The 27,222-nt window shown below is 40.9% G+C and overlaps 1 protein-coding gene across 8 annotated transcripts in view; it reads right to left on the bottom strand.

Moving 5' to 3' along the window:
- Window positions 1-26,667, bottom strand: part of STARD6 (StAR related lipid transfer domain containing 6) — a 58,397-nt gene extending 31,730 nt beyond the window's left edge. For 3 of the 8 annotated variants that reach the window (XM_089305123.1, XM_089305122.1, XM_089305121.1), the window contains exons 1-7: window positions 25,434-25,489; window positions 22,892-22,975; window positions 20,739-20,832; window positions 20,511-20,560; window positions 8,512-8,638; window positions 4,863-4,980; window positions 1,645-1,738 (exon numbers count right to left, since the gene is read on the bottom strand). In XM_089305123.1, coding sequence (XP_089161249.1) covers window positions 1,645-1,738; window positions 4,863-4,980; window positions 8,512-8,638; window positions 20,511-20,560; window positions 20,739-20,828 — 479 coding nt within the window. In that variant the 5' untranslated portion in view covers window positions 20,829-20,832; window positions 22,892-22,975; window positions 25,434-25,489. Of the gene's footprint in view, window positions 1-1,644; window positions 1,739-4,862; window positions 4,981-8,511; window positions 8,639-20,510; window positions 20,561-20,738; window positions 20,833-22,891; window positions 22,976-25,433; window positions 25,491-26,528 lie in introns of those variants that run through there. The other 5 variants (XM_089305124.1, XM_089305125.1, XM_089305126.1 and 2 more) reach the window with 5 other exon arrangements.
- Window positions 26,668-27,222: the final 555 nt, after the last annotated feature.

Raw genomic sequence — 27,222 nt, 5'->3', positions numbered from 1 at the left:
CTGTTTCTTTTCAGATGGTTGTCTATGGATATATCATGCAAAGATAGTATCCCTGTGTACATATATGTATATGGACTCTACATACACAGTTATTTTTTGTTGTTGGAAAATGAGGTATGGGCCGGCGCCACGGCTTAATAGGCTAATCCTCTACCTAGCGGCGCCAGCACACCGGGTTCTAGTCCTGGTCGGGGCGCCGGATTCTGTCCCGGTTGCCCCTCTTCCAGGCCAGCTCTCTGCTGTGGCCAGGGAGTGCAGTGGAGGATGGCCCAAGTGCTTGGGCCCTGCACCCCATGGGAGACCAGGAGAAGCACCTGGCTCCTGCCTTCGGATCAGCGCGGTGTGCCAGCTGTGGCGGCCATTGGAGGGTGAACCAATGGCAAAAGGAAGACCTTTCTCTCTGTCTCTCTCACTATCCACTCTGCCTGTCAAAAAAAAAAAAAAAAAAAAAAAAAGGTATGTTCATTTTCCTGCAACCAGTTTCATTTTCTTCTTAAAAGACTGTCATGTACTTCCTTCTGTTTATTCATACGGATCTGCTTGTTTTTCAGAACCACATATAGCATTTCATACTCAATAATAGTTCTTTTACTATCATTCAGGTTGTTCCATATTTTGTTACTATAAATGAAACTGCGAAACCAAATCTTGGTAATGTATCTCTTTGCACTTTTATACTTAGAATGTCTAGGTGAAAGGTTATTACGTTTAACATTTTGACATGTTATTTGCGAATTTTCCTCTAAAAAGACCAATATTTTATATTCAAACCCAGTGATCTTTAAGCTGGGGTTTTGGAGGATAAATACCTTTAAAGGAATGAATTTTCAAATCCCTAACTTCCATATGCATTTTTCCTCAACCCTATCTGAGAAAATGGCTCTGAGATGTAGGCTTTCCCCCCATCAGCCTGTTCACAATCACCCTTCTCTTACTTTACAGAATAATGGCACAGTTGTCCACACAAAGTAATATTGAATGTACTACAGTGTTTTACCCTGGCATATACAAAGCTTTCAGATGCTATTGTAAGTTTGTTGAAAAAGAAAATGAATAATGACTGGGTAATAAATCCTTTCCCAAGTCATGTCAATTCCTTTTTTTCAAAAACATTTAAGGATCTAATTGTGTTATTAGCAGGCAGGTCATTAAAAATATTTGTGATGATAGGTCACTGTATGATTTATGGTATACAATTTAGAAGGATTTTAATCCACTGATTGACAGTGCTATAAACTACTTATATGAATACGTTTCTCAGTTCTTATATTTAGCAAATGAAAACTAGGAATAGATATGACATTGAATGCTGTCTCCTTTTATTAGTAATATGCATCCACAGTTAAACAAAATGGGTGTACTGATTAAAAGCGTGAACTCAGGAATAAGCCTTGGCTTGAAACTGAGCTATGTATAACCTTGTGAAAGTTACTTAATCTCTCTGGACTCTACTTTCTTTTCTGCAAATTGAGCACAGCAATACTACTTACTTCACAGGGTTAGTTCAAGAGTTATTTTAAAATTCATATTTAGCTTTCTATTTCTGAACAGAATATACTGACATATTTTTTACTGATGAGCTAGGAATCTTGAACTAAGTAAAAAAAAAACCTGTTAAAGTAAATAAATGCAAGTCACACTTACTCTTTCAGAGGTGAACACACATAGCCACAAGGATGGTTATAACCACGAATATAATTTGAAGTTGGAGGATATTCTGGAAAATCCACACTTTTAGCTACATAATTAAAAGAAGTGAAAATGAAACCTATTCCACAAAGATTAAAAAGTATTTTGAGGGATATCTTTTCAAAAAGTATATAGATTTTTGTCTTAGTTCTCAGCATTACCACTGGTTTTACACGTATGTGTGTGTTTGTACACATGAGTCGGAATGTGCACATAAACCAAAATTGAGAAAAGCCAACCCATGAGCATTATCGTCCTCTCAAACTTTCCTGCTAGTACATCCAAAATTTCTGTCACTTTTGTTTCCAGGAAAAAAAAAATGTTAAAAGTATCAATTATCTTCTGAGATTTGAAGCCAAAGAAGAAATCACAAAGAAAAAGACTATGTGAGCTATGGGCTCACAATTTTTTTTTTCTTGTTAATTTTTTAAAAAACATTTCAAATATTTATTTATTTATTTTCAAATATTTATTTATTTGAAAGGCAGAGTTACAGAGAAAGAGACAGTGATCTTTGATTCACCAATTCACTCCCCAAATGGTTACAATGGCCAGATGAGGTCCAGGCCAAAGCCAGGAACCAGGATCTCCATCTGTTCTCCCATGTGGGTGGCAGGGACCCAAGCACTTAGACCTTCTCCCACTGCCTTCCCAGGACTGGATCACTGGATCAGAAGTGGAGCAGGTGGGACTGGACCTGGAGCTCTTACCGGATGCCAGTGTTGCATGCGATGGCTTAACCCACTGTGCCCCAATGCCAGTTTATGTTAATTTTAAGTAAAGTATTAAGTGATTAGGTATCTGTCAATAAAAATAATTTAAAATGTCTCCTTCTGGGGTGGGTATTGGGCATGGCTGTTAAGATTCTCACATCCCAAACTGAAGTAGTTTGGTTCAATCCCTGACCCTAACTCTTGCTTCCTGCTAATGCAGACCCTGGGAGACAGTAACTCATTCAGGTAACTCATCTCTGCCACTCATGTGAAAGACCTGGAGTGAGTTCCTGGCTCCTGGCTTCCATTGCTGGCATTTGAGGAGTGAACCAGCAAATGGGAACTCTCTCTCTAATAAATAAAATAAATAAAAAAGCCTTCTGCCAAATTCCTCTAGCTAAACAAAAAACTAATACATTTGTTTTAGAAATTTCAGAACATAGTATATACTGATTGTATGTGAATGCAGAAAGTGGTAATTTGAATGTAATTAAATTATGATATATATACTTTCAAAACTTTTTTTTAAAGTATCAGTATATTTGGGTAACTGAATCCTGCTGTTGTCAGAGAAAATGGATTTTTCTGTATTATATTAACAATCAGTTCTGTGGGAAATAAAATTTGAACCATTTGCTTAGAATAATGTGGCTAAATGAATTTTCCATCTTTATGACCTGTATCATTCTTACCAAGTCTTTTATGTTGGCATAAAGGTACTGCCAGAGTGATATTAAAATATTATATGTTAATGTTTAATATATGGAGATTATCTTGTCTTTTTAAAAAATCTGTTGTAGGGGCCGACATTGTGGCATGGTAAGTAGAGCTGCTACCTGCATCACCAGCATGCCATAAAGGTGCTGGTTTGTATCCTGGATGCTCCACTTTTGATGCAGTTCCCTGCTAATGGCCTGAGAAAAGCAACAGAGATTGGCCCAACTGTTTGGGCCCCTGACACCTATGTGGGAGGCTGGTAGAAGCTCCTGGCATTGGCCTGGCTCAGCCCTGGCCATTGCAGCCACTTAAGTATTGAACCAGTGGATGGTGGATCTCTCTCTGAAACTCTGATTTTCAAAAAAAAAAAAAAAAAAAAAAAAGCCAGCTCTGTTGTATTCTTGTAGACAGCTATGGGTCTTCACTGAGGCATATGGTATAGTAGGTAGCACTACTGTGGAAAAACAGAAAGATCTGAGTTTTACTTATGGTTCAGCTGCTCATCAGCTATGCAACTTAATTTCTTAACTGTCTTATTTCTGTTAATTTTAGTTTACTCATTAGTGAGATAATGTATGTAAAATACATAGCTCAACCAAGGTGCAGAGTCAGCTAAAAAAAAGAAACATTAATAAGAAAACTATGAATACTCATTGACTATTCATTCAATGGAAATTCCTTACAGCAAATTCACTAGTGATCTGTGTACTAAATGACTGATTCTGTCTCTAGTTGTTGCTTTTAACCTCTGTGTTTCTTTTTTAGCTTCCCTTTGGCTGCTAATAATGAGACAGAAATAGGTTGCCTTCAATATATGGATAATAATAGATCTATGATTCAGAAACAGTATTTTGTGTTGTCAGCAGTGAATGTTTTTTTTGGCCTTACTTTAAAATTGAGACAACTAAACATACATGGGTTTGAGTGAGTGCTGTGACTCAACCTGGAGTCTGAAACTGACGAGTAGTACAGCCATTGCAGAGGAACTGAAATCTTGCTAGGAAGTAATTAACAAAACTTAATCGTCCCTATCTCCAAGTAGTTTACAGTAGGAGAAACTATTCAAATAGGGGTGGTAAGGTTAAATTAAATTATAGAGGAAAAATAGCTTTATGCCAATGTTTTTACAAAGTCCCTTTGTCATGAGTTATCTCAAGTTATCAGAGTCCAAAGATTCTTATCATGTGAAGTGGTATATTTTGAGCCAATGACACAAGTTAAGAAATAGTTACACATTTTTATTTTACAGACAAATACATTTGAGGGGAGGCAGCTAGGGTTATATCAAAACTTCAAGTTTCTAAAATACATATACGCATATTTATGTAAAATCCTATATAGTGGAAATTGTTTAAATAGCCTAATCATTTAGCAGATAGGCCCATTCTAAGAAATTGAAATACATCATATATCCCCTAATTAATTTGATGTCTTACAATTAAAAAAATGTACACCTTGAAGTTTTAGCCTATAAGTATCTATAGATTCCCAGTAGAGCAGAATATATGCTGCAGAAGTCCAGGAGAGGCCATAATTATGGATTATTATATAAATGGCACCTCTAGAATTGGGTAAAATATCAGGGTTATCTAAAGCATACACATACTTGTTGGTCCCACTGAATAAATAAGAAAAATAAAATAATTGAAAATATAATTTTTCTAAACTATAGCTAAAATTTAGGGGAAAATTTATTAATGACTCACAGTAATTCCAAAATGTGGACAAAATGTTTCAACTTACAACTGATAATGTCCATATTCCCTTCGTAGTGCTTGATGTATACTAGGTCGATAAAGTCTCGGGGGGAAATTGAGCCCATAGCAAAACTTTGTGTAATGGTGTGACATATGAATGTGTCCTGTAACAAATCAAACCATAAAGATTGCAGTAACTAATTAACATCTATGCTTTGATTGTTTCCAAAGGATTTCATTGCACAAGGTTGCTCTTTATTTGGAAAAAGCAGCATTTTGAAGTTTAAGACATTACCAAATCCGCTTGAATTTGCAGTGTTGAAAGAACATTCAGGCCGGCGCCGCGGCTCACTAGGCTAATCCTCCGCCTTGCGGCGCCGGCACACCGGGTTCTAGTCCCGGTCGGGGCGCCGGTTCTGTCCCGGTGCCCCTCTTCCAGGCCAGCTCTCTGCTGTGGCCAGGGAGTGCAGTGGAGGATGGCCCAAGTGCTTGGGCCCTGCACCCCATGGGAGACCAGGAGAAGTACCTGGCTCCTGCCATCGGATCAGCGCGGTGTGCCGGCCGCAGCGCGCCGGCCTCGGTGGCCACTGGAGGGTGAACCAACGGCAAAAAAAGGAAGACCTTGGCCGGCGCCGCGGCTCACTAGGCTAATCCTCCGCCTAGCGGCGCCGGCACACCGGGTTCTAGTCCCGGTCGGGGCGCCGGATTCTGTCCCGGTTGCCCTTCTTCCAGGCCAGCCCTCTGCTGTGGCCAGGGAGTGCAGTGGAGGATGGCCCAGGTGCTTGGGCCCTGCACCCCATGGGAGACCAGGAAAAGCACCCGGCTCCTGGCTCCTGCCATCGGATCAGCGCGGTGCGCCGGCCGCAGCGCGCCGGCCGCGGTGGCCATTGGAGGGTGAACCAACGGCAAAGGAAGACCTTTCTCTCTGTCTCTCTCTCTCACTGTCCACTCTGCCTGTCAAAAAAAAAAAAAAAAAAAAAAAAAAAAAAAAAAGGAAGACCTTTCTCTCTGTCTCTCTCTCTGTCCACTCTGCCTGTCAAAAAAAAAAAAAAAAAAAAAAAAAAAAAGAAAGAACATTTAGATCTATAATTATGAGTGTAGAATTCAGAAAGCAACCTTGAGATCAACTACTCTTTGAGTTTTTACATGGAGAAATCGGCACCTAACAGATAAAACTGTGATCACAACTAGAGTATGGGGCAGAACGAGAGCCCAGGTTTCCTGATTACCAGCACAATACCATTTCCACTTCACATTGGTCAGGTAATTTATTCTGAAAAACACATTGATTTACTACATCGTGGTGCAATGCCTAAAATTAAAGACCATCATCATCTGCTGTTTGATATCTGGTGAAACTGGGAGGGTTGTGAAGCGCCAACTTCAAGTTCTCGGTTGCTCTTTTCCTGTAGCTAAGATCACCTACCCAAACAACCCAGCACAATCTATGCATCCTTATTGAATGGCTTTCACAGTTCCCTGTTGGCCTGCAGAATTATCCAGAAAGGTCTATTACATCCTCCTATGGGAACCAGGAGTCTTGTGACACTAGAAAGCCTGCATCCTGCAGCCCCTGCATATTCACTCTGTTCTCCTGTGGCTCTGTGTGGCATTGTGTGTTCTCCTCTGCAGGCCTATGATCAGTGACTAATGAACTGCTGTCCATCTCATTTATCCAGCATCAGGTGTTATATGGTTGTCCACGCCCTTAATACCAGAGGTGGTAATCCTCCTCTACTCTCTCCTGGATCTTTGCATGTGTGCCTCCCTCACCTTCATTATGTTATTCAGGTTTCAACTTATTTATCTCACATTCACAGAGGCTTTCGCTGGTTAGACTCTCCATTCATTGACTTTACATGAATATTATCCTTCCAAATACGAATTCTTACCTATCACAGCCTTCATAATACCTATGAATCTATCTGCTATTTTTTTTTTTTTTTGGCAGGTAGAGTGGACAGTGAGAGACAGAGAGAAAGGCCTTCCTTTTTTTTTTTTTTTTTTTTTTTTGCCGTTGGTTCACCCTCCAATGGCCGCTGGGGCCGGTGCACCATGCTGATCCGATGGCAGGAGCCAGGTGCTTCTCCTGGTCTCCCATGGGTTGCAGGGCCCAAGTACTTGGGCCATCCTCCACTGCACTCCCTGGCCACAGCAGAGAGCTGGCCTGGAAGAGGGGCAACCGGGACAGAATCCAGTGCCCCGACCGGGACTAGAACCCGGTGTGCCGGCGCCGCAAGGCGGAGGATTAGCCTAGTGAGCCACGGCGCCGGCCGTCTATCTGCTATTTTTTAAAAAGTGTCTACTTGTCTATTACATCTGACCAGAATTTAGGCTCTTCCCTGTTCCCTTATACATCCCTGGGGTTTGAAACAGTTCATAGTTCACAGTTGGAGCTCAAATGTATTTATGGAATGAACTAATTAGTCAAAACAACAAACATCTGTCTGGGACTGGTCAGGAACAAGGTCAGGATTCTCCCACCAAAAAAATTTGTAAGAGGGAAAAAATACAAAAAAATGACACATGGAGAATAAATTTTAAAATATTACAAGAGAATGATCACCTCTTCCAGGTAGTTATTTTTCTAGCAGCCTCCATGGATGAAAGATCAATAGTGTACTTTACCAATTTCAGAAGCCCCTACCCTACTTTCTTTTCTGTATTTCTGTCTCTTTTTATCATGTGTGTTTTCTCCTCTCTCATTTCACTCACTGTGGTCTCCTGCACTTTCCCTCCATCCTCACTCCATGTTGATCTTCTCTCCTTTTCTAAACCTTACTTGCCTCCCTCACTCTGTCTTCCTTTTTCTTACATGTCTTCAACTTTCTATTCCAATTACCTATATTTTCTTTTCTTGTTTTATTTTCTCTCTTCACGTTGATTTAACTGAGATAATATATTTGAAAATGTACATAAACCACAACTTTCTATACATTATTTTCTGGCTTTTTATTTTTTCCTGAATCTTAAATGCTTTATTTATTTATTTATTTATTTATTTTGACAGGCAGAGTGGACAGTGAGAGAGAGAGAAAAGTCTTCCTTTTTTTTCCGTTGGTTCACCCCCCAATGGCCACTGCAGCCGGTGCGCAGCGCTGATCCGAAACCAGGAACCAGGTGCTTCTCCTGGTCTCCCATGTGGGTGTAGGGCCCAAGGACTTGGGCCATCCTCCACTGCACTCCTGGGGGCACAGCAGAGAGCTGGACTGGAAGAGGGGCAACCGGGACAGAATCCGGTGTGGCGGCGCCTCAGGCAGAGGTTTAGCCTATGGAGCCGCAGCGCTGGCCCTATTGTTTGTTTTAAAGTCCCTACATTTGTGTCTGTGTTGTTCCCATTTTTTAATGTAAAATGACTAAGATAAATCTACTAATTTCCCATCAACAAGGCATGCTTAATATTTGTTTTCCACACCTGGGAGTTCATTCTCTCCTAACAAAAGGTGGGACAGTATGACAGCTTACCAGATTCAGAATGCGCTATGCATTTACAAACAGAATAAAGCTAATTGGAATTGAAACCTTGATGCATAAAGAGGGAAGTTCTAAGACTTTTTATAAAGAGTTCAACTCAAGTTGAATCCACAAAATACTTAACTGTCTATATAATATAGTTTTAATAAACTCAACACACTAAGATATAAAACTAAAAATATATCAATACAGTAAAAGAATAATGTTAAACAATGTATTACCGAATCTATCCTGTGTACCATATTGTACACTTTCAATGATTTATCCCATGTAACTCTGTTTCCAGGTTGGTAGAGGAAATCAGATAGTTTAGTTGTTGATTCTGGAATTATCCCTTCAATACGATACCTAATAAAATGAAAAAAATTCAAAACAAGTTTAACCTAAGCTGAAAACAATGCTGTCAAAGCACAAATATTCAAGTAAATAACAGTGAAGAAAACCTGAATGTAATATCTGCATTCAGTACACTAATATTCAATTGAAAGTAGCCTAGTTTAAACATGCATTGCAGTAATTTATATTATATCAAAATTCATTTTCCTACAAATTTTGTTTATAATGTTTCTATAGTTGTTTTTGTAAAAGAGGTGTTTTTATTTAGGATTATCTTAAAAATCATTTCACTAAACGTTTACCTGCTGTGTTTAGCATAATCTAAAAGCCATTAAGAAGTTTATGCTTCTTACGAAGGTTATGGAGTATCTTATGGCTCCAATTTTTTTTTTAAGATTTTATTTATTTATTTCAGAGGCAGAGTTACAGACAAAGAGAGGGAGAGACAGAGAGAGGTCTTCTGTCCATTGGCTCACTCCCCAAATGGCCTCAGCAGCCAGTGCTGGGCTGATCCAAAGCCAGGAGCCAGGGGCTTCTGCTACAGCGCCGGCCCCAAAGGCTCAATTCTTAATTTCCTTAATTTAAGGTTTGTTTCCATTAGGTCCACAAATTTTTAAAAGCCTATTATTAAGCTCTCTACAAGACAGTGAGAAAACCTAAAAAAAGAAGTTGCAAATAAACAGTTAAAATTTAAGTTCACGGGGCTGTGTCATGGCTTAGTGGATTTAAAGCTGCAGCTCCTGGCATCCCAACTGGGTGCCAGTTTATGTCCCAGCTGCTCCACTTTGGATCCAGTTCCTGCTAATGGCTTGGGAAAAGCAGCAGCAGATGGGCCTCTGCCATCATACGGTAGACCCAGATGAAGCTCATGGCTTCGGCCTGACCCAGCATTGGCTGTTAGGGCCAACTGGGGAGTGAAGAAGTATGAGTTCTTAAGCTTTTTATATTTCTAACTACCACCTAATTAGGTATCTTACATAAAGCAGTTATTCATTATACAAGGAGTCTTCATAAAGTTCATGGAAAACATGTATTAAGAAAAAACTATGTGAGGCCTCGTGTTGTGGTATAGCAGGTAAAGCCACTGTCTGTGATGCTGGCATCCTTTATGGGTGCCAGTTGAAGTCCTAGCTGTTCCACTTCTGATCCAGCTCCCTGCTAAAGTGCATGAGAAAGCAGCAGAAGATGGCCCAAGTGCATGGGCCCTTGCACCCAATTGGGAGACCCAGATAAACTCCATGGCAGCCATTTGGAGGATGAACCTCTCTCTAATTCTGCCTTTCAAATAAATAAATAAATGAGTAAATAAATAAATAAATAAGCCTATCTTTAAAAAAAACTCTGCAAGGATTTAAAATATTTTAGCACCAAAACTAACATCTTTTAACTGCATTTTCCATACACTTTTTGAAGTGCTCTCATTGTAATTTCTGCCAATGACTGTCCCTAGACTTTTAAGTTTTTTTTTTACTGACTGAATTACAAACATTAACTGTGTATCTTTTTTTTTTTTTTGACAGGCAGAGTTAGTGAGAGAGACAAAGAGAAAGGTCTTCCTTCTGTTGGTTTACCTCCCAAATGGCCGCCATGGCCGGTGCATTGCGCCGATCCAAAGCCAGGAGCCAGGTGCTTCCTCCTGGTCTCCCATGCGGGTGCAGGGCCCAAGCACTTGGGCCATCCTCCACTGCACTCCCGGGCCACAGCAGAGAGCTGGCCTGGAAGAGGGACAACCAGGACAGAATCCGGAGCCCCAACCGGGGCTAGAACCCGGGGTACCGGCACCACAGGCGGAGGATTAGCCTAGTGAGCCATGGCGCCGGCCAAACTGCGTATCTTTTTAAAAAAAATTTAGTGTTTTTGCCCAACTTGGGTGTCACCCTGGACTCTTGCCCCACCCTGGAGCAGTGGCCAGAGCATACATCTTAGAAGTTCCTGAGGGTGGGGAAAGAGAGACTGGAATAAGAAGCTTATTCAAACTTCCTCCTCCCTCTTTTATTCCCACTCTTATTTTTTACTGAGATCTATTTTCAATTGATTTTATACACATATGATTAACTCTATGTTAAGTAAAGACTTCAACAAATAGTATGAAAAAAATGAAAAAACAAAAACAAAAAAGGAAACTGTTCCTCGACAGTCAAGACAAGGAAGTTAGTAACTGTAAAATCTCAACTCCATAGCCTTCACTTTACTGAAAGATGGAGGAATAGAACTACATATTAAAACTAACATTAACTTAATTAAAATGTTATGAAAAACAGACCACATGCAAAGACAGATGATGTTAGCATATAAATCACTTACTACATAATATGTTAAATGTTGAAGAGCTAGACAAGACTATGAAAGGTAAGAAGGGGAATATGGTGTTGAAGCTCTTGAAAGATGGAGGTTATTTAGGCATTAATTATTTTATTTGTTGTATTTTGCTAGTTAAGTTTCACTTTTATATATAAATGGCATATCACACAATATACAGCATTTACTTTTGTATTCAGTATCTTTTTTTAAAAGATTTATTTATTTATTTGAAATTCAGAGTTACACAGAGAGAGGAGAGGCAGACAGAGAGAGAGAGGTCTTCCATCAGATGGTTCACTCCCCAATTGGCTGCAATGGCCAGAGCTGTGCCAGTCTGAAGCCAGGAGCCAGGAACTTCTTCCGGCTCTCCCACGCGGTGCAGGAGCCCAAGGACTTGGGCCATCTTGTACTGCTTTCCCAGACCATCATGGAAAGCTGGATTGGAAGTGGAGCTGCTGGGTCTCAAACCAGCGCCCATATGGGATGCTGGTGCTTCAGGCCAGGGTGTTAACCCACTGCACCACAGCACCGGCCCCTCAGTATCTTGTTTTAAAGATTTAAGAATATGGATAGCTATACTTGTGCATTTATTTTAAATGCAGTTTAATACTGAAAGTTTCTAGATTTTTTATTAAAGTCCTTTGTTAATTATTATTTACATTTCAAATTGTTTTTCTTAATCAAGTCTATTTTTCATTTTTCCTTTTTTTCTTGTGGTACAGAGTGTTTTGTTTTAATGTAGTCAAACTGACCAGTATTTCCATTATGGTTTTCATGATTTCCATTATGATTTATAACTCTATGTCTTCTCTAAGATATCCTTTCTTTTTTTTTTTTTAAGATTTATTTACTTATTTATTTTAAAGGCAGAGGTACAGAGAGGCAGAGGCAGAGAAAGAGAGAGAGAGAGAGAGGCCTTCCATCCGCTGGTCCACTCTCCAGATGGCTGCAAATGGCTAGAGCTGTGCTGATCCAAAGCCAGGAGCCAGGAGTCCCTTCTGGGTCTCCCACATGGGTGCAAAGGCCCAGGGACTTGGCCCATCTTCCACTGCTTTCCCAGGCTACAGCAGAGAGCCAGATTGGTAGTGAAGCAGCAGGGACTCGAACCAGTACCTGGGTTCAGGAATAGTGAATTTACTGATGCTTTACAAGAAGTTTATGGGGACAATGCTCAAAAGAAACCAACAGTTTACAAGATGAAGTTGAAGATGAAGACAACAGTGGCAGATCATCCACATCAAAAATTAAACTTGTACATGCCCTAAATGAAGAGAAATGAGGATCAACAGCAGAAACAATAGCCAACACCACAGATATCTCAAATGACACAGCTTACACAATTCTGAGAGAAAAATCAAAGTCGACCAAATTCTCAACTTGCTTGATGGGTGCCAAAACTGTTGGAACCAGCTCAGCTATAGACAGAGTAGGGCTTTAAATGGAAATTTTAAACAAGTAGGATAAAGATCTTGAAGCATTTCTTTGAAAAATTGTAATAGGAGATGAAACATGGATTTACTAGTAAGATCCTGAAGAAAAAGCATAATCAAAGCAATGGCTACCAAGAGGAAGAAGTGGTCCCGTTAAAGCAAAAGCAGACCTGTCAAGAGCAAAGGTGTGGCAACAGTTCTTTAGGATGATCAAGGAAATTTGCTTGTTGATTTTCTGAAGGGTCAAAGAGAGCTAACATCTCCTCACTAGGAGTGTTTTGGGAAAGGTAGCCAAAGCTTTATTAGAAAAAGGCCCAGTAAAATTTCTTTATAAGAGTGTCCTTCTCTACCATGACATGTTTTGCTGATTTCCCTGAAGAACCAAGAGTAGTTTATTTTAAGGTATATTTATTTATTTGAAAGGCAAAACATCCCACCATATACATACACATACACACAAATAGAAATAGAGATTATCATTCATCTGCTGGTTCACTTCCCATTTCCAGGGCTAGGCCAGACTGAATCCAGGAGCCAGGAACTCCATTTGGTCTCCTGTGTGGGTGGCAGGAGTCCAAATACTTGGACCATCCTTCACTGCCTTCCCAGGCACATTAGCAGGAAGCTGGATAAGAGGAGTAGCCAAGACTCAAATCATAACTGATATGGGAGGATAGCATCTGACGTGGTGGCTTAACCCCCTGCACCACAATGCTGGGCCCAACACAGTAGTTTTACAAAGGTTTTGATGGGAAATGATTAGGCATCCACCTTTTAGCCCTGATTTGGTTCCTTCTGACAGCTTTTTATTTTCTAATCTTAAAAATTCTTTAATGCACACCTCGCTTTTTTCCCTGCTAATCATACACGAAGTAAAATGGACTGCCCTGACATGGTTAAGTTCCCAGGACCCTTAGGAATGGACTAAATGGCTGATACCACAACTTACAAAGGTGTCTTGAAGTTGACAAACTTTTTTTTTTTTTATAGATCTATTTATCAGGCCAGCACTGTGGCATAGTGGGTAAAGCTGCTACCTGCAGTGCCAGCATCCCATATAGGTGCCAATTCAAGTTTCAGCTGCTCCACTTCCGAATCAGCTCTCTGCTATGCCCTAGCAAAGTGGTGGAGGATGGCCCAAATCCTTGGGACCCTGCACCTGTTTGGGAGGCCCAGAAGGGGCTCCTGTCTTCAGATCAGCACAGCTCCCGCTGTGGCAACCATGTGGGGAGTGAACCGGTGGATGGAGGACCTCTCTCTCTTTCTCTGACTCTGCCTCTCCGTAACTCTGCCTTTCAAATGAATGGATGAATGAATGAATGAATGAATCTTTAAAAAAGGAAGCACAGTTAGAGAGAGGCAGATGCACAGACAGAGAGAAGGCAAGAGAGCACAAGCTTCCATCCACTGGTTATTCCCCAAGTGGCCTCAATGGCCAGGGCTGAGTCAAGCCAAAGCCAAAGCATCATCCAAGATCTCCCACATGGGGGCAAGGGTCCAAGTGCTTGTGCCATCTTCTGCTGCTTTCCCAGGCACATCAGCAGGGAGCTGGATCAGAAATGGAGCAGCCGAGATTGAAATGACCTCCATATGGGATGCTGGTGCGGCAGGTGGCAGCTTAACTCGCTATGCTACAGTACTGGCCCCTGGAGATCTAAATTGAATTCCAGGGTCCTGAGTTCAGCAGCTTAGGACTCTAGACTGGGGAAGGAAAAGTTTTAAATGAAGCAGACAAACCTGACCAACATGTTCAGCTTGGTTTCCTTGTGGAACCTAAATACATGCCATAACTGATAGAGAATAAGTAAATTTGAGATATCCAAGATGGCTGAATAGGGAGAAGTTGTACTGCCTGTAGCCAGAGATTCCAGAAAAACAAAGAAGCATGTTCTCATGAACTGATTGAGAGAAATTTTCAGTGGAGATGGAAGAACAGAACAGAGATTCTGTGGAGCAGTGAGGAACAAGTACGGACACAACAGCTGCTGGCTGCAAACCACCAGTAACTCCTGCATCTTTATGGCTGGCACCCAGCTGAGGTGACAGGAGGCTGTCAGAGCCTACACCACTGGTGGCTCTGGCTAAGGGAGACTTTCATTGTTCTTTGAGTCCAGCCTGGGGCACTGTCACGGTCCTGAGCAGCTACTGTACTTCCCCTACCCTCAAAAGCAGCAGTATCAAGGTTCTGAAGAGCTGCAGACATCTCTGTCCTTACCCTGGGAATCATGGCAGCTCCTCCAGGGGATGGGGTAACTCACAGGGCAGAGAGAGGACACACTGCACCCCGTGGCTGTCAGAGTCCTGGGCGCAGGCCTCCAAGCTGAGTTCATGTTTGTGTGGTCCGACTGTAGAAACTCAGGGTTCTCCATGTCCTTGGACAGATCTCACAGAAGGCTCAGTGGATATACCAGAAAGTGGGTTGGTATTTTGAATGGTGCATGTGTCTGGGTGGGTTTGCAGGCATCATGAACTCACTCTAGGCCATGAATCAGCTGGTTCATCTTGGCACAGAGAATTGCCAGTTCCAACATTCTCTCCCCCTACTGACTGTAGCCAGAGGTGCTACACCTTTTGAAATAGGTCAGACAAAATAAATGAAAGAAAAATAAAAAAATTAGAAAGACTGAAAACAGTATTTGGGATCTATGGGATACAATCAAATAACCAAATACATATGTCTTATGACTTCCAAAGGTATGTAAAAATAGAATGGTTGAGAAAACTTATTCTGTGAATGGACAGCAGAAAACAATCTCCAATTTAGATTATATGTGCATATATTTATATACATACATATATATATGCATATATTTAGAATATGTGTACATTGAAATACAGGAAACACATAGAACCCCAAATAGGAATGATTTGACTATTTCCTCACGACACATTACAGTCAAACTTTAAAAGTAAAACATCAAAAGAATATCTTAAGGTATGCAAGACAGAAATGCCACCTTTAAATGCCTCCTTAAAAATGTCACCTTTAAAGGATCTGCCCTAAGATTAGCATATTTCTCAACAGAAACTCCATGGGACAAGAGAGAACCAAGAGATGTCATCCAAGTCCAAAAAGAAAAAAAATTGCCAACCCAGAATATTTTACCCAGTGAAGCTCTCATTCATAAATGAAGGTGAAATAAAGATCTTTAAAGACAAGAAAAAATTGAAAGAATTTGTCACCATCAGGCCAGCCTTACAAATGATACTTAAGGATGTACTACACACAGAAACAGAAAAAGACATTCAGCATGATGAGAGAATGTGAAGGCACACAACCTCCTGTTAACAGAACAAGGGAGACTGAAAATAAACAATAGGAATATTCATGGAAAAATGGCAGGACCAGGTCATGTCTTACCAATAAGAACCATGAATGTAAATGAACTAAATTTACCAATTAGAAGATACAGACTGATTGAAAGGCTGAAAAAACAAGATCTACCTATATGCAGCCTATAAGAAACATACTTTACCAATAAAGATACACACAGACTCAAAGTGAAAGGATGGAAAAAGATATTCAATGAAATGGTAATCAAAACATAGTAGAAATAGCTATTCTCATATCAGACAAAAATGGAATTGAAGACAAAAATGGTTAAAAGAGACAAAGGAGGTCATTATAATTAAGAGATCATTTAACAAGAACACATGACTATAGTAAATATACATGCACCCAATGCCAGGGCATCCAGTTTATAACACAAATGTCAATGGATCTAAAGGGAGACATAACCCAGTATAATAATAATGGGGGACTTCAACACCCCACTTTCATCACTGGACAGATCAAGCAGACAAAAACTCAATAAATATCAGAACTAATCTACACTACAGATATAGACCCAATACATGCATATAGAATATTTCATCTCACAAATGCAGAATACACATTCTTTTCATCCGTGCATGGAAAATCCTCTAGGATAGATCATACACTAGGCCATAAAGCAGTCTTAATGAATTAAAAAAAATTGAAATCCTATCATGTAATAAATAGAGCAGTAGGGGGCTGGCTGCAGCCCTGCACCTTCTGGGCATGTGGCCCTTGGGCCACCCACCCCATGCTTCCTGGCCTAGATGCTCCTCCACAGGGCTGGTTCCTGGTACTCGGTATGAACACAGATTTACCTCTCTCCTTTAGACAGGGACCTCACTCTCCCATGCATCTTTCTCACTGAATAAAAGCTTAAAATGTAAAAAAAAAAAAAAAAAGACATGTGCAAAGGATATGTACAGGTATTCTACAAAGAATGAAATAAAATGGCCGACAGACATGTGAAAAAATGCTCAGGATCATTAGTCATCAGGGGAATGCAAATAAAAACCATAATAAGGTTTCACCTCACCCCTGTTAGAATGATTATCATTCAAAAATCAAAAAAATAATAAATGCTGGTGAAAATCCTAATACACAGTTGGTGGGGATGTAAACTGGTCTAACCATTATAGAAGACAGTATGAAGAGTCCTCAGAAAACTACAAATAGATCTACCATGTGAACCAGCTATCCTACTCCTGAGAATATATTCAAAGGAATGAAAGTAGTATATGAAAGAGTTACCTGCACTCCCATGTTTATAGCATCTCAATTTACAATACTTAAGATATAGAACCAACCTAGATGTTCATCAACTGATAACTGGATAAATAAAATGTGATATATATATATATACAGGAAGAAATACTACTCCGTCATAAAAAAGAATACATTTCTGACATTTGCAAAAAGAAAAAAAAGGATAAAACTGGATATCATTATGCTAAGTGAAATAAGCCAGACCCAGAAAGAAAAATACAAGTTTTCTCTTATTTGTGGTAGTTAATATAAATAAACTACTATAGTTTAAATGATTTATTGTATATGTATGAAATAGACATATTTTCATTTGATTATTATTTACAGCCCTTGCCTAGATCCCCAATGAACTAAGATATTTTTATTTTTTACTTGTTGAGCTCTTTATTTATTAGTGGAGCATTAATTGAATATAATATAAATTAAAAATATATAAATTAGAATATTACCTTAAAATTTGAAAAAGAAAGAAAGAGGGAGGTGAGGTGAGGGAAATATTATATTCTTAGAATTGTATCTATGAATTACATCGAATTGTTCTCTTTGTATTACTATCACATTAGCATGCAAATTGATGAAAAGTTTGTTGTAGGAATTACTATGCATTTGCTGTGACCCTGAGGATCTAATGTATTAATATATTCCTTAAAAGAAATAAAACCTTCCTTGAGTAAAAAACAAAAGTGAATAAGTACATTTGATGAATACAAACTGCTTCAATCATACTCTCTTTCTACACATAAATGTGAAAAATGTGGAAGAATCAGTGGGTTGTGTTGTGCCTGAGAAAGCATGCATGCAAAATTGAGTTTTATGTACTTTTTATCAATCTTAATTCTGAAACTATGTTTGACATTTATGGATCCATAGCTTAACTATAAAACAGAATTTAAAAAAACTTTGCCAAAGTCAATGTGCAGCAGATAGCCTTTTAAATGGGCCCTAATACACTCCACCAGATGGTACTGACGTGCTGTGTAATCTCCTCTGGGTCATGAGTGCATCTAGTCATTCACTGCTACTCAGCAAAAGACTGCAAAAGTTACGGGGTAGCACTTGGAGATCAGTTTGCAGAAAGACGGCTTCTGACTTGCTTGATCTTTCTTTCTCTTGCTGTTTCCTGGACCCCTCATCCTGAGGTAAGTAAACTGCCATGTTGTGAAGTGCTATAAAGAGGCTCACACATCAAGAAACTAAAGAAGGTTCTAGCCAAGAGTCCTCAAGAACTGAGGCCTTTGATCTAGTAAGGCCATGAGGAACTGGATCATGCTGACAGCTGTGACAGAGCTCAGAGGCAGTTTCCCTCCATTGAGCCTCAGAGGAGACCTAAGCTCCAGCCGGAGCACTGTGAGATTCCGTGAGCCAGAGGCACCAAGTGAAGCTGTGCCTAGATCCAACCCACAGAAACCATAATATGATAAATGATTACGCCGGTAAGTTATTGGGTAATCTGCTGTATACCAATAGATACCCAGCATACAGTATATACAAATTTCACTCAAAATGTGAGAGCAAAAAGTTCGAATTATTTCTTTGTTTAGTTTTACATTAAGAGTAAAGCATCTCTGGTAAAAGGTTTTAGTTAAGCATTAAAACAGCTTTAGGGAGGTTATTCTTTGAATGGCCCTAGGCATTGTGTATCATATGTTGCATATAAATACTCAATAAGTATTTGCAGAATGAATAACTTCCAAGTTTTTCTTGATGTAGAAGTGGCTGTCTACACTAGTCTGATCTTTAAGTTACTGAAAGCCACCTTATCTATAAGTCTATTCTCACAGTGTACTTGGACTCTATTGTACCCACTCTCCCTGGTTTGGTTTTAAAATGTTACTACCAGATTCATTAATTATTTAGGCAAAAAAGGTAGGAATTATTTTCCTAATAATTCTTAAAATAAATGGAAGAAGTCATACAAGCTTTGTCCAACAGTAAAAAAAAAAATGAACTCATGTATAAGATAGCTAAATTTTAGATTAAAAAAACACAAAATGGGGTAGTTGAAAGAAGGAGTGAACTCCAAAAGAAAAGGAGTTGAGTATAATTTGGTCTCTTCAATAATACAATGAGCTGATGGCACTGGTGTGATATCATGAGCAATAAATAAACAATTCTAGCAAATAACACTTAAAATAGCATAATCTCCTTTATTATTTAAAGTACATATTTTGAATATTACTTGAAATAGATATTTCAAATAATAGGGTTCATAAAAGCATCTTCAAGAAAAAAATCACATTTATCAGTAAGAGAAATAAAATGAGGAAAACAAATATTTAGTGACTCATTTAGCAGAAAGGTGAGGGGCTTAAAAAAACAAAATTTGGGCAGGTGTTTGGCTTAGCAGTTAAGATGCTTCATGGGACACCCACATCCAATATCGTAATGCCTTGGTCCAAGTCTTGGCTTGGGTATGGTTTCCCACTTCTTGCTAAAGCACATCTTTGGATGCAGTAGGTGATGGATTAAATAGCTGGGTCCCTTCCACCTGTGTGGGACATGCTGCTAGAGTTCCTGACCTAGCCCTGAAAGTATTTGATCTCTGCCTGTATATTTCTTTTTGTCTCTGGCTTTAAAAAATAAATAAGTAGATCGTAAAACACTACTGTTCACACAGTACCAAACTGGCTTTTATAGTTATTATTTCTTAAATTGGAACTTTCTTATTGCAGTAAATTATTCACCAGGAGAGTTTTTTTTATGATTGCTTTCAAGTTGAATATAAATGATCAGGTGGCACATAGTTGCTGTAATTGATTAACATTATATTTCAGGGGCCAGCATAGCAGGTAAAGCCACTGCCTGATTTGCTGGCATCCCATATGGGTGCTAGTTTATGTCCTGGATGCTTCACTTCTGATTCAGCTCCTTGCTAATGGCCTGGGAAAAGTGGTAAGATGGCCCAAGTATTTGGGCCCCCGCCGCCAGGTGGAAAACCTGGAGGATGCTCCTGTCTCTTAGCTTTGACCTCACGCAGCACTGGCTATCGCAGCCATCTGGAGAGTGAACCAGTGGATGGAAGATATCTTTCCCTCTCTTGGTTTATCTCTGATTTTCAAGTAAATAAATAAATATTTTTTTCAAAAAATATTACATTTCAGGGGCCGGCACTGTGGCATAGTGGATAAAGCCACCACCTGCAGTGCCAGCATCCCATATGGGCTCTGGTTCAAGTCTGGGCTGTTCCACTTCTGAGCCAGCTCTCTGCTATGGGCTCAGAAAGCGGCAGAAGATGACCCAAGATCTTGGGCCCCGGCACCCACATGGAGACTGACTCCTGGCCTCGAATCGGCGCAACTCAGGCTGTTGCGGCCAAATGGGGAGTGAATCTGCAGATGAAAGACCTTTCTCTCTTTCTCTGTGTATCTCTTTCAAATAAATAAATAAATCTTTAAAACACAAACACACAAAAAAACCCAAAAATATTACATTTCAGCCTAGGGACTTAATAATTTTTATTTCCTTATTACTAATGAATAGTTTGTTACAGTTAATGAAACAAGCATTGAATTCCAGATATGTTAATATCTTTGAATTTAAAAACTGATTGTAAATAGAAAATTGTACTCACAGATTTCCCAGGAATCTTCTAGAAGTCTTGCTGGAAACAGTTATCTTTTTCTCAAAGGGGAATAAAAATTCACAGATAAATTAGCTGTCAGGTATAGAAAAATTAAAATGAAAAAAAAAAGCAAAAAAGATTTTTTTTGGTTTGTAAAAGAAATATTTTAAATAAATGCACAAGGAATTGTTTCTCATTGAAAAACAAACTCTGGAAACATTTAACTTGTTTTCTTACTGAAGTTTTAACCACTTTCCAGCCCGATATATCTTGACTGTAACCTAAAACTTCTTGGGCAGTTTGTTGGGCAATTGCCTTATAGTCCATCTATCTGTAAAGTTTTAAAAACAAATAACTGGTGAGAATGTAATCATGTAAACACTTTAAAAATGCTATATTATATTTTAACACTATTCTACAGTGTCTGTCACACAGCAATGAATAATAACTACTTATTGGTTATATGCACACATGAACCTCTTTCTCCTTATTCAGTCTTCTAAATAAGAAAATACGGTAAAATGAAAAAAGGCAGACTTTGGAATCAAAGAGACCTGGGTCAAATCCTCCCTCTGCCACTTATTACTTGAATCATGTTACTTTAATATTACTATTTCCCCATTTTCTTCAAGATATAGAACTCGTGCAGATTAAGGGAGATAATGCACTTAAATATCCTACTCCAGCTCCTGGCACATGCTAGTCGATAAGTCATTATTGTGCCAAACAGCTTAATCATGCTTCCTTTCTCTTGGAAAGGATCACATATACTTGGGAAACCATCTTTTTAGAGTGAGCGGCATTAGCAGTATATGATCTGACCTCTGGCTTCCCCTTTAAACATACCTACTACCACTGATTTTCTTGTCCACTCAGCTCCAATCAAATTAACTTTTGATTGTTCCTCAAATATAACCAAGTGACTTCTTAACTCAGGTCTTTGCACTTGCTGTTCCTTCTGCTGGGAACATCCTTCTCCAATGTGTTCACATGACTGACTTTGTTCATTGGTGACTTTGCTTAAATGTCACCTCCTCAGAGAGAAACAAGTTCAAATTAACTCCATTTCAAGCAAGGTAGAACAGTGGATTCAATATTTTTTTCTCCCTAAAATTCCTATCTTGAAATCTTAACCTCTGAGGTGATGATATGAGGAGGTAGAGGCCGGCGCTGCGGCTCACTAGGCTAATCCTCCGCCTTGCGGTGCCGGAACACAGGGTTCTAGTCCCGGTCGGGGCGCCGGATTCTTTCCCGGTTGCCCCTCTTCCAGGCCAGCTCTCTGCTGTGGCCCGGGAGTGCAGTGGAGGATGGCCCAAGTGCTTGGGCCCTGCACCCCATGGGAGACCAGAAGCACCTGGCTCCTGCCTTCGGATCGGCACAGTGTGCCGGCAGCAGCGCGCCAGCCATGGTGGCCATTGGAGGGTGAACCAACGGCAAAAGGAAGACCTTTCTCTCTGTCTCTCTCTCTCACTATCCACTCTGCCTGTCCAAAAAAAAAAAAAAAAAAAAAAATATGAGGAGGTAGAGCCCCTTGGGAGGTGATTAGGTCATGAGGATAGAGCCCTCATGAATGGATGTGCCTGCTCATTTTCCCCTCCCACCAAGTCTGGTGGAGCCAGAAGTTAGCAGTCTGTATTCCGGAAGAGGGTCCTCACCAGAACCCAACAATAATGCCACCCTGATCTTGGACTTCCAGCTTCCAGATTTGTGAGAAATGAATTCCTATAGTTCAGTACTTTCTTGGAGCAGCCCAAAGGGACTAAGGTAGGTGTTGTGGGTAGGTTTAGCAAAGACAGTTGCATCAGAAACTGCTTCTGCTGTGAATGAGTTCTGGAAGCTACAGTGTTATGGGCTCTTTAGCCTAGTGTCAGTTTTCAGTTAGGAGAAGCTGGTATATATGGTAGAAAGAATGTGCAAACATTACCCAATGGGATTCAAACCCTGCCACTCACCACCGGATATATTATTTTGTGTAAACTGCTTAACTTTTGAACTTCAATTTTCATATGTATAGAATGGGTAAATACCTATCTTAGAGTTGTTAGGAAATTTAAATGAGTTAACGTATGTAAAAGTGCTTGAAATAGTGTGAGGCTCTATTCTAAGTAATCAGAATGTTAGTTTTTTTCTTTTAACAGACAAATCCTTCATTTAAAAAAACTCAAAAGAGTTTTTTCCTGAAGCATCTCAATAAACCTTCTTCAAGTTTAATTATTAGGACATTTCTTCCCTTGATATCTAAAATTCTTCAGGTTGGATCACAATTATGTTTTCTCTTATTTAGATTTAATTCTCCAGCAAGTACAACACCAAGTTGACAATCTACATTTGAAAAACTTTAGTACACTATTATCATCTCCTCTTTCCTAGTAAAGTTCTTGTTTCTTTACCTTTTCTAACAAACCTAATCCAAAATTTCAGTGACCACTGGGAGTCGTCTCCAGATCCTCATGGAAATCTCCATATCTCTTAACCTGTGAAAGAATAAAGTGGAATTATTTTGATTCATTAATTATATCATTGTAAAGAGTCCTCAAAATATTCACGGAAAATGTATGCTATGAAAAAATAATACATGGATTTCAAAATTTCTCTGCACCAAATAAACAAGGAGTAACTAACTAGTCTTAACATGTCTGAAGAGGAGTTAGTGTGAGGCACTACAGAATAGGACATTAATTTGGAAAGAGCCTCTATCAAATCAATCCTGCTAAAACTGAAGCAAGATCAAACTTCCAAGAATAGTGAACTCACTGGTACTTTAAAAAAAGTTTATGGGAACATTTGCCAAAATAAATGAGCAGTTTACAAATGGACAGATAACATACTTGAAGAAGGGATGAAATAATGTTAAAGACGAAGATGCAGAAGAGGCTCCAGGTTCCTGGCTTCGGTGCAGCTCCGACTGTTGCAGCCATTTGGGGAATGAATCAGTGGGTGGAAGACCTTTCTCTCTGTCTCTCTCTCTGTCTAAAATGCTACCTCTCAAATAAATAAAATTTTAAAACAAAAAGATGAAGACTGCAGAAGCGCTTGTTCATGTCAATTTGTGAGGAAAAAAAATGATTTTGATCATACTATAATTGATGAGGCCTGACAAACAACAGGAACAGTACCTAACACCATGGATACCTCAATCGACTCAGTTTACGCAATTCTTAATACAAAATTAAAATAGAGCAAGCTTTCTGCTTGATAGGTGCCTAAACTGTTGTACTGTCTCAGCTACAGACAACAGCAGAGCTTTCGATGAAAAGTTGAAACAAGTGGGATAAAGACCATGAAGCACTTCACTGAAAAATTCTAACATGAGGTGAAACATGGCTTTGTTAGTAAGATCCTGAAGACAAAGAAGTAGCATCAATAGGTAGAAGTGGTCCAGTCAAAGCAAATGTGGACCAGTTAAAAGCAAAAGTCATAGCAACAGTTTTTTGGGATGGTCAGGCACTTTGTTGAATTTCTGGAGGATCAAAGAGTCATAACATCTGCCAGCATTCTGAGAATGTCAGCCAATGCTTTATCAGAAAAATGCCTAGAATAGCTTCTTTAGCAAAGGCCTTTTCCAGAATAATAATGTTCCTGCTACAAGGGTATTTTTACAAGGGTTTTAATGGGAAATCATTAGGCATCCAACTTATAGCCTTGAGTTGGCTCCTCCTTCTGACTTCCTTCTGTTTTCTAATCTTTTTTTTTTTTTTTTTGACAGGCAGAGTGGACAGTGAGAGAGAGAGACAGAGAGAAAGGTCTTCCTTTGCTGTTGGTTCACCCTCCAATGGCTGCCGCGGCCGGTGCGCTGCGGCCGGCGCACCGCGCTGATCCGATGTCAGGAGCCAGGAGCCAGGTGCTTTTCCTGGTCTCCCATGGGGTGCAGGGCCCAAGCACCTGGGCCATCCTCCACTGCACTCCCTGGCCACAGCAGAGGGCTGGCCTGGAAGAAGGGCAACCGGGACAGAATCCGGCGCCCCAACCGGGACTAGAACCCGGTGTGCCGGCGCCGCTAGGCGGAGGATTAGCCTAGTGAGCCGCGGCGCCGGCCTCTGTTTTCTAATCTTAAAAATATTTAGAGGGCACCCGTTTTGTTCATTTAATCAAATAAAAAAGCACTGCAATGACATAGTTAAATTCCTAAGACCCTTTAGGGAGGGACTAAAGGGCTTGTGTTATTACTAACAAAAGTGTCTTAAAATTGATGGTGCTTATGTTGAGAAACAGAATTTGTATTTATTGTTATCTTATAATTCCATTTTCCACAACATTTTGAAGTTCCCTTGTACACTTGCATTTGCTAATTTCCTTTGTATCTACTTAGTGTCTTTTATTCATACTTCATATTTTCACTAAGAAACATTTGTTGTAGAAGGGGACTTCAAAAATCTAGGAAAATAGAATTAAAAGGTAAGTTTATCTTGATGCAAAAAAATGTTGAAATCTATGCATAGTTTTTACCATAATATACGTTTCCACAAACTTTTGAAGCTCCCTGTATATGACCCAAGATGGACAAAAGAGATAATACAAAAACTTTAAAAACTGTTTATTAAAAGAACAGTTTAAGACATTACTTCAAGGAAAGATAGGTTAAAAAGCCACTTAGGTGGAACGTGGAATAAAAACATAACTTTTAAAGGTCTTGCCATTAACAATCTTTGGGTAATCACTCCCCTGGGTTTGTCCTTGTTCTATCTTATTTCCTCTCAGCAACTTACTTAATTGAGTGACTAGAAATTTTGCAGATTGTTGGAACTCTTGCAGGTACTCTTATCATTTTCAAATCACTAACACTTCTTGCCACAACAGATATGTTTAACTGAACCGCTACACTGAATTTGATCTTCTGGGCTTCCTCACTTGCTAACAGAAAAGGGAAGGTAAAGTTTAGTAGGCAAGAAAGAGTGAAAAGATCAAACAGAAGACCCACCCCAGCTGTAGTACCTGGTGATGTAACATCGGATGAGTTGGATCATATTCAGGAGTAATGGTCAACGGTATCTTCACCCATAGGGTCAGTGGAAAATAAACACAAACCAATATTGAGCTGGCATCGTTTTCTTTTTTGATTTACCACCTCACATCCTGCCCAGCCTTGTAGACAAGTTCACGCATGCTAGTGGGTCTTTACATCTGTTTGTATAATCTCTCTTTTTCCGGGTTGCCTGGCCGGGTCCCCCGTCCGTGTTGGGTCACTGCCCTTCTCCCCTGGAAATCAAGGTCTCTAAAGAGTTAAATCTCAACCCTGGCCAGACTTCCTCCTGCAGTCCCGCATCTGCCTGGCGTACGAGGGGCTGGCTGGGTGGGACGGGGAGGCAAGAAGTGGTAGGGGGGCTACTCCGGGCAGAGACGACGCCTCGTCTGGGGATGGTGGAGCTCCCCGGGGACTGGAGTCTCAGGGCTGGCTCGCAGCAACAGGACGGTAAGCCAGCGGCACCGAGTCTCCTTCCCCGCCGAGTCCCTCCCTCAGCCCCGCGGCCGGCCTCGGGAAGACGAGCCTGACCGCGACGCAGCCGCGCAGAGGATGCCCGCGAGGGCGTAGCGGAGCCGCGCAGCGGACGTAGGCCCTGACCCGCACTTTCTCCCAACCCCATCGCGAAGGAGGCGGCCCCACAGCGCCCCCAGTCGCCTCGCCCCGCGCCCGAGCGCCGCGCGTGCGCACCGCAAGCCAGCGCCATGTTGGGACAGTTTGAAAGCGAGCGCGGGCGTCGCCCTCGCCTGTGACGGCGGAGGCAGCTGCGAGGCAGCGGAGCCTGCGGCGGGGCCGGGTGCGGGTCTGGGATGCTTTGTAGCCTCCCCTGGCCGGTCACAGGCCTGAGCTTTCGGTAAAGATCGTGCGATTATTATTATTTTTTTAACCACTTCTGGGGCCTCAGTGGGAAAAGTAAGCTGGAGAGTGCGGCGTATTTCCCAGAGGGCAGCCAGTCCTTTGACAGCCCGGGGGAGGCCGAGGGAAGAGGGTCCTGAGACAGAAGAAGGCGGGGAAGGGGTGCCTCTCGGGCGGGGATGGGCCCCGGGACGGCACGGCGGGGACCTGACCTGGGCGTCTGGGCACTGGAGAAGGCGATGCGCTTTAGGGTCGGTCGTGTCTGATTGCTTCTCGGTCCGCCTGCGGTGGCGCTCACTGCTGAAGAAAGGGATCCGGGGTGAACCGTCCCCCGCCGGAGACTCCGTCTGGGACTGCTGGGGTTGCTGCTTAAATAGGGGCGGAGAAGTGAGCCCCGTGCGCCCCGGCGCGGCGCGGGGCGCGGGGCGCGGGCGGGCGAAGCTTCCCGGGGTCTCCGCTTCGCCGCTGCAGAATAAACCCACGCTCGCGCCTGCAGCCGACACGTCACGGAGCTGCTGTGTCCAGGACTCGCTTTCCGTTTCCTGCGCGACCCTCCCGTCGGGGAATGGACCTTGAACCGTTCCTTTTGAATCAGCGGAGTTGCCGTTTCTTGCCCCAAGTTTAACTAACTTTCTGTTCTCTCAGCACGATGGGCTTGCTCCTGGGGAGTCGAACCGGAGCACGTATGGAGGAGATGGTAAGATGCGTGGGATTCAAACCATCCTGAGGTCGAAGTGGAGCCTCAAATTAAACATACCGACTTTATAACATCATAGCATGTGTTAAGTCCTAGACATTAGTTTTTCTTTAGGAATTTTAATTCTGAACATGTCATATCATATATGGATTTAAAGCTTGTTCATTCTGTCTTGAGTTTTCAAATACACATCCTACGATTGCTATACT

Source organism: Oryctolagus cuniculus, chromosome 10 (assembly GCF_051225735.1).
Source record: "Oryctolagus cuniculus isolate XC-2025 breed Fujian yellow rabbit chromosome 10, ASM5122573v1, whole genome shotgun sequence".
In the NCBI taxonomy this organism is placed as follows: Eukaryota; Metazoa; Chordata; class Mammalia; order Lagomorpha; family Leporidae; genus Oryctolagus; species Oryctolagus cuniculus.
Note: the sequence above shows the minus strand (reverse complement) of the source record. Positions and strands in the feature narration are given on the sequence as shown.